The following is a 13186-nucleotide window of genomic DNA, read 5'->3' as shown; positions in this document are numbered from 1 at the left end:
CAGCACAAAGTCCATCTGACATACTCACATAGGAAACTTCTGATGTCCAGCATGGAGACAAAAAAGGAAGCATATTGTACAATCAATATGGTACAGAAAGCTTATTAAACTATTGTTGAAGTATGTGAATACACCACCTCAAAGTATTCCTTGCTTAGGAAAATCCTATGAAATTCATTGGATTGCCATAAGTCAACAGACAACTTGAAGGCACATTCACACACAACTAGAATTTGGAGAACTTCAAAGGACTCTTGGAGGACTATGAGGCCACAGAAGTGGGGTGTGGGGACCATGTGTGGTTCATAGACTGCTCTTCCCTACGTGTGACATGGGACTGTGAGAAAAATGGATAGTTAAGGCTTTAAGCTTCTTTGTTACAGTCAAATTTATGATCTCCAAAGACTCTTAAGTTAGTAAGTTTTATAGGAGGCATGCCATACAGGCCTAAATCACCATGAACTAGGCTGAACATTAAAAAGTACTTTTTATAGCACATAATTAAAGCCTCTTTTGCTCCATGTTTTCTGCTGTGAAATGGAATATATGGCTGTCACCCCACATGGCTTTGAAAGGCTATCAGACAAAATCCTGGATCATAAGACTATCAAAATGGCCAATTACAACAGCTATTATTATATCCAGTTTGAGAGGCAATATATCTCTCAGCTTCAATTGCTTGGGTACTATCACATTCATATTTCACAAACAGGGCATTCCATAGGCTTTTGTTTGGTTAATAAAGCAATTCTGAACTGTCAAGGTCTTTGATGTGATCCAGAATAATGATTCTTAAGAAGAGTTTACTATCACAGATGTAAAGAACCAACAGGCTAGATTAAACCATCGTTGACTTTCATAAACATGATGCCAAGGAATTCCATATTGCACAAAATTATGTGTCTCTTTCTTTTACCTACTCAGGCTTTCCTTACATTCAATGGACTCTTTAACCAACGAATCCCAAGACTACACATTCCTGACAAGTGCACTGGGTGCTTGTGAAAATACAGGTCACAGCAACTGACAGACAATCTGACTTGCACCTTTCAAGGTCTCCCCAGCCTTCACATCTGAAGGGGAAAGGAGAGGAAGAGGGGGATGTGGTATTAGAAATGACAGGCTGATAAACTCAAGGAGAGTTTTAGCCTTTGAAGGTGTCACAACCCATGCCGAGGCCACAGATCTAAAAGAATATAAAGAATTCAGGCCCAAAGTGGCTCATCCTGAAATACTTGCAAATGCAAGTTGAAGAATCATGCATAAACACACAGAGAGGAGAAAAACATAACTGATGATCAAATGCCATAAGGCAAGTTTACAGGAGGGCAGTTGCAAATTACCTTTTTTCCATTTTATGTTTGCTGGAAATGCTAAGAGGCTAAAGCAGCAATTAGAAGTCACTGTGAGCCTCTTTACTTCCTAATTGACTTACAAGAAAGACTAACGTGTAATTTCAAATCAGTATACTTTTTTTTTTTAATTACCTGTGTAGTGACCATAACTATCTTCAAAATCTGAAGCCCCAGTTTCCATGGGATTTGACGTCTAGCTCGGTATTTTTCACATGGATTCATGAAGTAGAACTTCAAATCCTGCCTTAGCAATTGCTCTTCCTTACAATCTTCATCCGGCTGAGTCATCATACTTCTGCCAAACACAACAGGTTATGGTTTTAAATGCCATGCATTTGGGTAATTTTGCAGGCATACAGACATATCATGATTACATTCAGAAGTAAAAACAGCAAGATCTTCAAATGAAACAACATGAAACTATATTATTGCCATTTTACAACAAAAGGATGTTTCTACACACTACAGCATCCTGTTTACACGTTTGATAGTTTTAAAAAATGGCTTTGCTCCAAATAAGATAGCAACATTAACATGAAATAAGCCAAATTAGAATAAGGTAAGGGAAACTTGCAGTTGTTCGAAGAAGACTGTAGTACTACTGAAGCATATTCAAATTTCTGTGCCGCTAGTTCAGTTCAACTGATTTGATACAATCTGATACCACTCAACATAAAATTACAAGCAAGTTCTGATACCATTCCCCACCCACACCGATAACTTTCTTCAAGGATGTAGTTTGCTCAGTAGAAGATCTTAAATTCATATCTGGAGATTACATATTGATGCAATGGGGGGAGGGGGAGGAATCAAATATGGAGAAAGGACTAGACAACTTCCTTTCCCTGCTATTCTTTCACCAGGAACTGAATGTATTGTTTGTTTTCCAAGGCGAGTTGAGCAAAGATCTAAGTCTGTAGAGTTTTCATACTTACATTTCTGTAACATGGAGCTTAGTCCTAACAAACTGGTAAGAAGGGTTCTCACAGAAATCCTCCAACATGTTGGTATCTGATCTTACCGACGACACCCGGCAAACCAAATGATCCCTCTTGTTTCCTTCTTTTTTATTTTTGCTATGTTTAGTTATTTAATACTATGCAAACATCACAGCCATAAAACTTCCCTCCACAGGAGGAGCGTTTGAAGCCAAAGGTCTCTGTAGTTGTGTATTAGCCAGACACATCCTGAAGTTGCTTGCCACCTATCTCATGACTAAAAATACTGCACTGAAAGGCCCACTGTTCTCTACAGCAAACAGCACCTTCCAGGAAGACTTAAATAACTATTTAACACAATCTTGCTGAATGCCCTGAACTGCAAGAGAGAGATTTGAGCCATGGTTCACAGCAGCCATGTAGTTTAGTCCGACAGTCTGGGCTCACCCAAGCAGAATTTGCAGTTCACCAACAGTAGCAAAACTGCAGAAGATATATCATTCAGAGTATTTTTAGATTCTTTCACATTCCTCATTTTGCTGCTTCTACCTTCTTAGGTTTCAGAGGTGCCATCATCTCAGTATTACAGAATGATCAGAACATACCTGGAGGTCTAAGTGGTCTGGATCTACAGAGTTGCTCCTCGATTCGAGTCCCTTCCACCAGTGAATGAAGAAACCTTCCCAATAGCACAGGCAATTATGTTTAACAATACACAGTCTGGTCCTCTTACCTCATTGGCTTTTATTACATACCTACTTTGCCCAAAAGTTCAAATAAAAGCACAATCAATTATGCATAATAAAACATCAGTTAAATATATTGTTAAAGTACCAACTGAAGCAATGCATATTTTACATCCTTTCAATTGGTATTTTAAAATTATTTCAGTTAGTGCTTAAATAGCATGTGTATATTTTAATACTACTATATATTTAATTGTGTCTGTATTGGAATCTTCTGAATTTAAAAATATCACCAAAACTATAAATTTAAAAGTGGATTGATTCAATCAAGGAAGTGTCAACCTTGAGTTTTCACAAGCTGAGTAAGGCAGTTGATAGTGAAGGATCCTGGGGGTCTATTTCACAGAGTCACTGTGAGTTCAAGTTAACTAAATGGTAAATAACAACAAATGTTTGTTTAACAATCTAGCACATCCATTGTAAAGCCTCTGGCCATCATATGCGGTTGGTTGATCGAGATCTGCTCTGTGCGTCCAGACAGTTCTAGGAAGTGGCAACCCAGAACCCTATCAAGTTTGACCATATCAATAGCTACCAGTAGGTCCAGAAAAACCAAGGGCTCCCTTCCAATTTCCCAGTGAATATTACTCACAAGCGCAACCAAGCTTACAGTCAGATTGAATCCTAAACCATGTCGATTAGACTTGTGTCAAGTTTTCCATGATGTTGCTATGTTTCCCATCTCATTCATTTCAGCAGTGGTTGGTAAACTGGGAAATAGCTTGACTCTAATCTGTGGGACGGGAGGCTCAGGAACAATCTTGACCACATCAATTTCTACAAAATTAAACTAGAAGTTTTACAGAATTGCCTGACAAAACAACAGGAAACCTTTCAACAGCAAGCCATCTGTATCCATCATGAGATGAGCAATGGATACAGAGAATTCCTCCACATTATCATCTCATCCAGCACAGAAGGCTAAGTCACACAAAATGTCACACAAAATGAGCAGAACCAGACATTATTTGGGACAGGCCCATGGCAATCTGGAGGAGAAATTTGGCAAGGCAGTCTCAGTATGGAAGCTGAAGTTCCAGTTCTCAGATTCATCAGACTGCCGATCATTGTACAGGCTGAACACACCTTTTCCAAAATATTCAAGATCAGAAGTGATTTTGATTTTTAATTTTTTTTTTTAGAATACCTATATTTGTATATACGCAAATATTGAGAGAGCTAGGATACAGGACCCAAGACTAAATATGAAACAAATTTATGTTTCATATATACTATATACAGAACCTGATGGTAGTTTTATACATTAATAATTTTGTGCATGAAAAAAGTTTGTGTACATTGAAGCATCACAAAGCGAAGGTCTCACTATCGTAGCTATCCACAAAAACAATTTAGGATTTGGGGGTATTTTGAATTCTGGATAAGGGATACTCAACCTGTACCTGGTGAAGGGGATGGATTCATCGACCACTACAACTCTGCTTACCTATTCACAGGTTTTGTCTCTCAGTGTATACATAACTTTGTTGGGTATATCAAACCTGAGTGATTACCTTCTCGACTAGCTTCATTTAACAAAATCTCTATAATATAGGCCAATTTTCCACATTCTTTTAGGATCAAATCCTATGTGTTTTTTTATTTTCCCCTTTGATTGGCCTGGAATTGAGAGCAGTATTTTTCAAACCTGGATGGCCAGATACCAAGGCTATCCAAGGTGCTGTATATGGGAGGCAATAGTGAGCTGTTGCACTTTCCTCCAAGGCAACACAGTGTCTTGATACACAGGCAGGTAGAAAGGCGTCCAAATACAGCAATAACTTTCAAATAGACCCATAAGCAAGACACTATATGCTGAAATTTCACCAAGAGGCTGAAGGTGAAAATCTATACATGTCCTAGACCAGGGCTTCTTAAACTTTTTCCACTCGCAACCCCTTTCATTTGGAGAATATTTTACATGATCTCAGGTGTATAAAATAATATAAAAATTAATCATTCATTAATAATAAATCAGCACTGTAAGCCTTGCTAAACAGATTGATTTTCTTTTTAGTGTAGTATACCTGGGGCATATTTTTCAGGGTTCACTGTGAACACTGCAAACTGTTAACAGATTTGTGTAAATGAGTGGCATTCAGAAACTGTTGTCAATTTTTTGTGACCCCAACATTGATCTAAGGCAATCTCATTTGGGGTTAGGATACACAGTTTAGAGAATAAGTTCCAGTAAGTTCCATGCCTCACAACCTCTGAGGATGCCTGCCATAGATGTGGGCGAAACGTCAGGAGAGAATACTTCTAGAACATGACCACACAGCCCGAAAGACATACAACAACCCTGTGATCCCGGCCATGAAAGCCTTCGACAACACAGTTCCAATGTGTTTTGCTGCTATTGTGTGCCTTCAAGTAGTTTCCAACTTATGGTGAACCTATTATGGTGTTTTCTAGAGCTGAGAGTGTGTTGTTCATCCAAAGTCACTCCCATAGTTTCCATGGCCAATAAGAGAATCAAACCTGTCTCCAAAGGCATAGTCCAATGTTTAAACCACTACATCACACTGGATCTCCCAGTGGAACTTGCTTCTGAGTAAATAGGTATAGGATTGAGTTGCTGTGAGTTTTCCGGGTTGTATGGCCAAGTTCCAGAAGCATTCTCTTCTGACATTTCACCCACATCTATAGCAGGCATCCTCAGAGGTTGTGAGGTCTGTTGGAAACTAGGCAAGTGGGGTTTATATATCTGTGGAAGGTCCAGGGTGGGAGAAAGAACTCTTGCCTGTTGGAGACAAGTGTGAATGTTGCATCCAAGTGCATATTGTCATGGTCAAGCTTCAAGTTGGTTTAAGTTATTCTCACATATAAGCTGTTTTAGGGCCAACTTCAAAAGGAAAGCAAACATCATACACACAAAAGAAAGAGGGAGATAACATCAGCTACTGAAGTGGCAGAATTTGGTACACCTGCTCTGAAGAACTGTAAATAGCAGGACTTCTCTCTTCAGATTTTTTTCTTGCAGGACACTATGACCTGTGGCTGTTTTTGTTAAAGTTGGTTAATCTTAACACATTTTAGCCCCATATTTTAATTGGCAACAAGTGTAAAAAGCATTGGATTAGTGCTGCTTTGGCCCTTTAAAAAATCAGCCAACAGAGTTGGGTGCAAATCCTGGTAAAATGTTGGTGGAGGCAAATAATACCATAAATCCAACCATAAGTGGAGGGTTCTTGAGTTTAAGAATAGACAATGCAATTTGACACCATTTTCACTCCCATGACTCAATGCTATGGAGTCCTGGGAGTTGCAGTTTAACAAGGCCTTTGCCTTCTCCAAAGAGTATTGGTGTCTCACCGAAGACAACTACAATGACACTAAACCATGGCAATTAAACTGCATTAGTTCTGCGGTGTAGATGCACCATAAAAGTAAGCAACTAGTATGCAATGCTATATCCATCTAGTGTTCCACACCACTGAACAGAACTTGGGAAAGTGACCTCTTGGACTTCCAGAATCTCACAGCCACTGAGGGCTATAGGACCTGCAGAGTAGTAGAAACAATAATAACAATAATAATGACAATAATAGTAATAACAGTGGGCTCTGGCAGAAGAGGTTAAAGGTTAGGCTTTGCTTCCAGGACCTTCATGAATACCCAAATCCACATCAAAATACTTGGGAGTTACCCCAAGAAGAACTGCTTGACTATCAAGCAAAAGGTGGGCACTATAAATAACATTGTACAAAAGCTGACTGGCATAACCTGGGCATCACAACCAGACACAGTGAAGACATCTGTCCTTGTGCTTTGCTACTCTGCTGCTGAATATGCATGCCCAGTGTGGAATACATCTCACTACGTTAAAACAGTGGATGTGGCCCTTAATGAGACATGCCGCATCATCACAGGGTGTCTACGCCCCACACCACTGGAGAAAATATACTGTTTAGCCAGCATTGCACCACCTGACATCCGTTGGGAAGTAGCAGCCAGCAATGAAAGGACCAAGGCATTGACATTTCCAGCCCAGCCTCAGTTTGGGTATCAGCCAGCACGCCAAGGCCTTAAATCAAGAAATCATTTTCTAAGATCTACAGAGATATTCACAGGAACACGTCAGCAAGCAAGAGCCCAAAAGTGGCAGGCTAAAACCCAGAACCTCAATCAGTGGCTGAAGCTGGATGAGAGACTCCTTTGTGGGCACACAGAAGGCTGGGTGACTCAGAAGGCGCTGAACAGACTGCACTCTGACACCATGAGATGCAGAGCCAACCTTAATAAATGAGGCCACAAAGTGGAGTCCACGACATGCGGGTATGGAGAAGAACAAACCATAGACCACCTATCACAATGCAGCCTGAGCCCTGCCACATGCACAATGGAGGATCTTCTTACAGCAACACCAGAGGCACTCCAAGAGCTAGTCAAAAGTATAAGGCCAAGTTTTTAAAACTTTGTTTGTGTTTTCAAATACATTACAACTTATACCCTCAATTTGCTTCTGACACGATAAATAAAATAAATACCCGAATCCATTGATACTTAGGTCCTATTACACTATGTAACAAAATTATGTTAATAAAAAGTCTGTTCCTGATTTGAAAGTGTCATTAGAGTGTTCCCTCACTACTTCGCAGTTCACTTTTCGCGGATTCACTGTTTCGCAGTTTTTCAATAAACTCTAAAAGACTATTATAAATCATAAAAAATTACAATCTACAGCCTAAGGAAGGGAGGAAGGAGAAGCCAAAGGGAGAGAAAAGGAGCCCAAGCGGCAACGGGAGGAGAAGGAGACGATTTATCAACACACGATTGGTTGATAAAGACTTAAAATAGTATATAACTACTAAAATAATGTATAAATATGAAAATAAATATAGAATCCCTACTTCGCGGATTTTCACTTATTGCGAGTGGTCCTGGAACCTAACCCCAGCGATAAGTGAGGGAACACTGTACCTGTTTAATTGTGCGGTGTTTACTTTGAAAGGAGTTGCTACCCTCCAAAAACTTAGTTTTTGTGGCTGCCGCAAACTACAGTAGAATCTCACTTTTCCAACATAAACGGGCCAGCAGAACGTTGGGTAAGCAAATATGTTGGATAATAAGGAAGGATTAAGGAAAAGCCTATTAAACATCAAATTAGGTTATGTTTTACAAATTAAGCACCAAAATATCATGTTATACAACAAATTTGACAGAAAAAGTAGTTCAATACGCAGTAATGTTATGTTTTAATTACTGTATTTTCGAATTTAGCACCAAAATATCAAGATATATTGAAAACATTGACTACAAAAATGGCTTGGATAATCCAGAAGCTTAGATAAGCGAGGCTTGTATAAGTGAGACTCTACTGTAATTACTACGTAGCATTACTGCGTACTGAACTACTTTTTCTTTCAAATTTGTTGTATAACATGATGTTTTGGTGCTTAATTTGTAAAATCATAACTTAATTTGATGTTTAATAGGCTTTTCCTTAATCTCTCCTTATTATCCAGCATATTCGCTTATCCAACGTTCTGCTGGCCCGTTTATGTTGGATAAGTGAGACTCTACTGTACTTAGGTCCTATTACACTATATAACAAAATTATGTTAACAAAAATTCTGTTCCTGATTTGAAAGTGTCATTACCTGTTTAATTGTGCAGTGTTTACTTTGAAAGGAGTTGCTACACTCCAAAAACTTAGTTTTTGTGGCTGCCACAAACTACAGTAGAGTCTCACTTATCCAACACTCGCTTATCCAACATTCTGGATTATCCAACACATTTTTGTAGTCAATGTTTTCAATATATCGTGATATTTTGGTGCTAAATTTGAAAATACAGTAATTACTACATAGCATTACTGCGTATTGAACTACTTTTTCTGTCAAATTTGTTGTATAACATGATGTTTTGGTGCTTAATTTGTAAAATCATAACTTAATTTGATGTTTAATAGGTTTTTCCTTAATGCCTCCTTATTATCCAACATATTCACTTATCCAACGTTCTGCCGGCCCGTTTATGTTGGATAAGTGAGACTCTACTGTATGTTGAATTGGTTGAGACTTAATGAGATATTCATTGATATTCTTCATTTGGTGCCTCACCAAACTACAACTCCCAGGATCCCATAGCACTAAGCCGAGGCAATGGGAGTGGTGTCAAACTGCATTAATTCCACAGTGTAGATGCACCCTAAGAGTATGCAACAGTGCAGTTCTATATCTAGTCCCACTTCACTCAGAAGAACTTGGGAAAGTTACTTATTGGACTACAACTCCCAGAATCCCTCAGCCAGTATAGCACGAGGGCAACGAGACTTGAGGAGCAAGAAGAAGACTGTTGCATAGATGCTCGGCCCTCCTCCTCCTCCTCCCGGCTCACCTGGTGACCAGCGCCCTCCCTTTGCCCAGGTACCGCAGAGCCATGACGCTGGGCGCGAGAAACATTGGCGGAGGGCGGGCCTGCCTTGGCCGGCATGGAAGGAGCCGCGGGGAAGCGTCCAGCAGCCCTGGCCCGGGAGCAGAGAGCGGCGACTCCGCGCGAGGAGGCCGCGCGGGGCTTTAAAGGCGCCTCGCGCGCCCGGAAGCAGCCCAGGAGCCTGGCCTCCCCTCCTCCCCCCTCCCTTGCAAGGGACCTCCCAGGGGTCCCATTTGTTTGATCCTGCAACTTACCTCGTTTAATATTACAATTAATACAATACGGTTCATCTACACCAGGCATGGGCAAACTTGGCCCCTCCAGGTGTTTTGGACTTCAACTCCCACAATTCCTAGCAGCCGGTAGGCTGCTAGGAATTGTGGGAGTTGAAGTCCAAAACACCTGGAGGGCCCAAGTTTGCCCATGCCTGATCTACACTATAGAATGAATACATTTGGGCACCATTGGGAGTTGTAGTTTTACAAGAGCCTCTGACTCAACAAACCCCACATCCCAAGAGTCCACCGCCTTGGGCCAAGTGGTGTAAAGCTGCATTCATCGTCCCCAAGTTACAATCAGGATAGGTTCTGTAGGATTGATCTTAAGTTGAATTTGTATGTAAATCAGAATGGCTACATTTTTAAGTGTAACTCCAGCCTCTTTCTAGCCATCTGCATGCACACACACACAATATCCTGGGTATTATCTTACACTCCTTGCACACTTAAAACTTTTTTAAAATGCATTTTGATTTTATAGGACTTTGGCATCCTATACGTCCTCAAATAACCCCAAGTTTGCTCCATGTATATACAGACATATTAACCCTTCTCGATGCTATCCAAAGGAGCCCCGGTGGTGCAGTGGGTTAAACCGCTGAGCTGCTGAACTTGCTGACCAAAAGATTGGCGGTTCAAATTTAGGGAGCAGTGTGAGCTCCCACTATTAGCCCCAGCTTCTTCTAATCTAGCAGTTCAAAAACATGCAAATGTGAGATCAATAGGTATCCCTCTGGTGGGAAGGTAACAGCGCTCCATGTAGTCATGCTGGCCACATGACCTAGGAGGTGTCTACGGATAACACCGGCTCTTAGGCCTAGAAATAGAGATGAGCACCAACCCCTAGAGTTGGACATAACTGGACTTAATGTCAGGTGAAAACCTTTACATTTACCTCTGCTATCCAAAGCTTATATACCAGTGGTTCCCAACCTTTTTTGACCAGGGAGCACTCTGACCAGGGGCCACTCTCCAACATGAGTACCAAAAGACTTACCAAAAGGCTTTTGATCTACTTTAGATTCGGTTTGGTTATTTGGGGTGCTGATTCAGAAAATTATATTGGATAGACCATATCAGCTCTAGTTTCTGATACACAACCTATGCCAGCCAGTAGTCGCCATCTCCTCGCCCACAGAAATCCATATTTAACAATCTAGAGCTGATGTGGTCTGCCCAACGCAATGGTCAGCTGTGCAGAAAGGAGCAGAAATCAAATCAAATAAATAAAGAGGAAGGAAGTTTGCAGACCGGATTTTCATTTTTGCGGCCCACTACTGGGCTGTGGATCACAGGTTGGGAACCACTGTTATATGCATATGTGTGTGTGTGTGTGTGTGTAACCTTTGGATAGTATAGGGAAGGGTTAGCACCCCTGTGGTGTTTGTTTTGCTGTCTGTACCCCTGTTCAGAAACTACCACCTCACTTTCTGTCCCTGTGATAATTGGATTTTGAAAAATTGGCTTTTTGTGGAAACAGAGATTGATGATAAAGCTTCAGTGGAGACCCGCTTTCCTCGTGATAACTCTTTCAGGAGTGAATTCCCCTTCTGAGAAGATTTCTCTCACTTTCTGTTGTCTCACCCATTCTTAATTATGGCCCCTTCCACACAGCTGAATAAATCCCACATTTTCTGCTTTGAACTGGGATATATGGCAATGTAGACTCAGATATTCCAGTACAAAGCAAATATTGTGGGTTATTCTGCCTTGATATTCTGGGTTATATGGCTGTGTGGAAGGGCCCTATGAGTCCTTTGTAAGTTGGATGTTTGTAACCCGAGGACTGCCTGTACAGTATAGATGCAGCCTATTATTTCACACTCCTTGCACACTTGAAGGTCATGAAACTTTTTTAAAATGCATGTTGGTTTTATCAGACTTCAGCATCCTACTCCCCAAATAATCTCAAGTTTGCTCCATCCTGCAGTTTTTCCTCCTTTCACAATTTGATTTGAGGTTTTATTTTGCAATATGCAAGTACTACAAAATAAAAGATGCCCCCGATGGCACAGTGGGTTAAACCGCGGAGCTGCTGAACTTACTGGCGGATTGAATTCAGGGAGCAGGGTGAGTTCCCACTGTTAGCCAACCTAGCAGTTCGAAAAAAAAGCAAATGTGAGTAGATCAATAGCTACCACTCCGGTGGGAAAGTAACGGCTCCATACAGTCATGCCGGCCAAATGATCTTGGAGGTGTTTACGGACAATGCCGTCTCTTCGGCTTAGAAAAATGGCGATGAGCACCAACCCCCAGAGTCAGACATGACAAGACTTAATGTCAGGGGAAAACCTTTACCTTTACCTATGTGAGTAATCTATGTTTGTAGAATTTATGCCACTGCAAGCGCTCAGTGTTATGGATTCATGGAGTTACTAGGCAAATCACCCACACTACAGCACTTTCAGAAAGAACTAAAAACCTGGTTCTTTCAACAGGCATTTGATAACACCTAAGATAGGAGCCAGATTATTCTTTAGCCAGGGAAGGCTAAACTGATTGCATGGATTTTTAATCATTGACTATTGCTATATTTTATTTTTGTCAATTTTATATGTCTGGTTTTAAATATGTTATTGTCTTTTATTGTTGATATACTGTATTTTACATGTAGTGTGGCACCATGTGTGCTATTTGTAAGCCACCCGAATCCCTATGGGAGATAGTGACAGGTTATAAAGATTATTATTATTATTATTATTATTATTATTATTATTATTATTATTATTATAATATTAACTGTATATTTACAAGGTCTGTGGCCTTCTCAGCCAGAGAGTACTGGTGCCTCACCAAACTATAATGATTCCATAGTATTGAACCACAGCAGTTAAAGTGGTGACAAACTGTACAGATTCTGCAGTATAGATGGAACCTCAACGTAGTGCTATCGGCTCAGGAGACTGGGATTCAAATCCCTGCTCAGCCATGGAAATCTCCAGGTAACTCTGGGCAAGTCACACTCTCTGAGCCCCAAAGGAAGTCAAGACCAAACATCCGCTGATCGTAGCCCCAAGGCTGAAAGGTTCAGTTTAGGGTCACCATTAAGTCAGAAACTGCTTTAAGGTACACAACAAAGGTCCTCCCACACAGAGTATTTCATAGATGTTTGAGACCCAAATGTGCCTCTTGTGAATCCTACATACAGTGGGAGGGGTGGATCTATACTGTACAATTGCTGCAGATTGACACTTTAACTGCCATGATTCAATGTAATGGAGTTCTGGAATTTGTAGTTTGTTGAGGCATCAGCGCTCTTCAGCAGAAACGAATCAAATCCTTGTAAAATTACAACAGCAAATATTCCATAGCTTTGAGCCATTACAGTTAAAAGGCTGTCAGACTGCATACATTCTACAGCAATATAGATGTACCTATAATCCTTTCCCTGGCACTGACTGATTCATCAGAATTTATGATTATATGCGCTTTTTCTTTGTCATGTGTTATGTAGTCACTATTATTCGTTACATAAACTGTCATCAGCATGA

The 13186-nt window shown here is 40.5% G+C and overlaps 1 protein-coding gene across 2 annotated transcripts in view; it reads right to left on the bottom strand.

Annotated features, from left to right (window-relative positions):
* mcoln2 (mucolipin TRP cation channel 2) overlaps positions 1-9565 on the bottom strand; it is a 32093-nt gene extending 22528 nt beyond the window's left edge. Inside the window, exons 1-2 of one of the 2 annotated variants that reach the window (XM_003223066.4) lie at positions 9382-9565; positions 1488-1650 (exon numbers count right to left, since the gene is read on the bottom strand). In XM_003223066.4, coding sequence (XP_003223114.2) covers positions 1488-1650; positions 9382-9446 — 228 coding nt within the window. In that variant the 5' untranslated portion in view covers positions 9447-9565. Of the gene's footprint in view, positions 1-1487; positions 1651-2290; positions 2494-9381 lie in introns of those variants that run through there. The other variant, XM_016994894.2, reaches the window with a different exon arrangement.
* Between the last annotated feature and the right edge of the window lie 3621 nt (positions 9566-13186).

The sequence above is a fragment of the Anolis carolinensis genome, chromosome 4, assembly GCF_035594765.1.
Source record: "Anolis carolinensis isolate JA03-04 chromosome 4, rAnoCar3.1.pri, whole genome shotgun sequence".
In the NCBI taxonomy this organism is placed as follows: Eukaryota; Metazoa; Chordata; class Lepidosauria; order Squamata; family Dactyloidae; genus Anolis; species Anolis carolinensis.
Note: the sequence above shows the minus strand (reverse complement) of the source record. Positions and strands in the feature narration are given on the sequence as shown.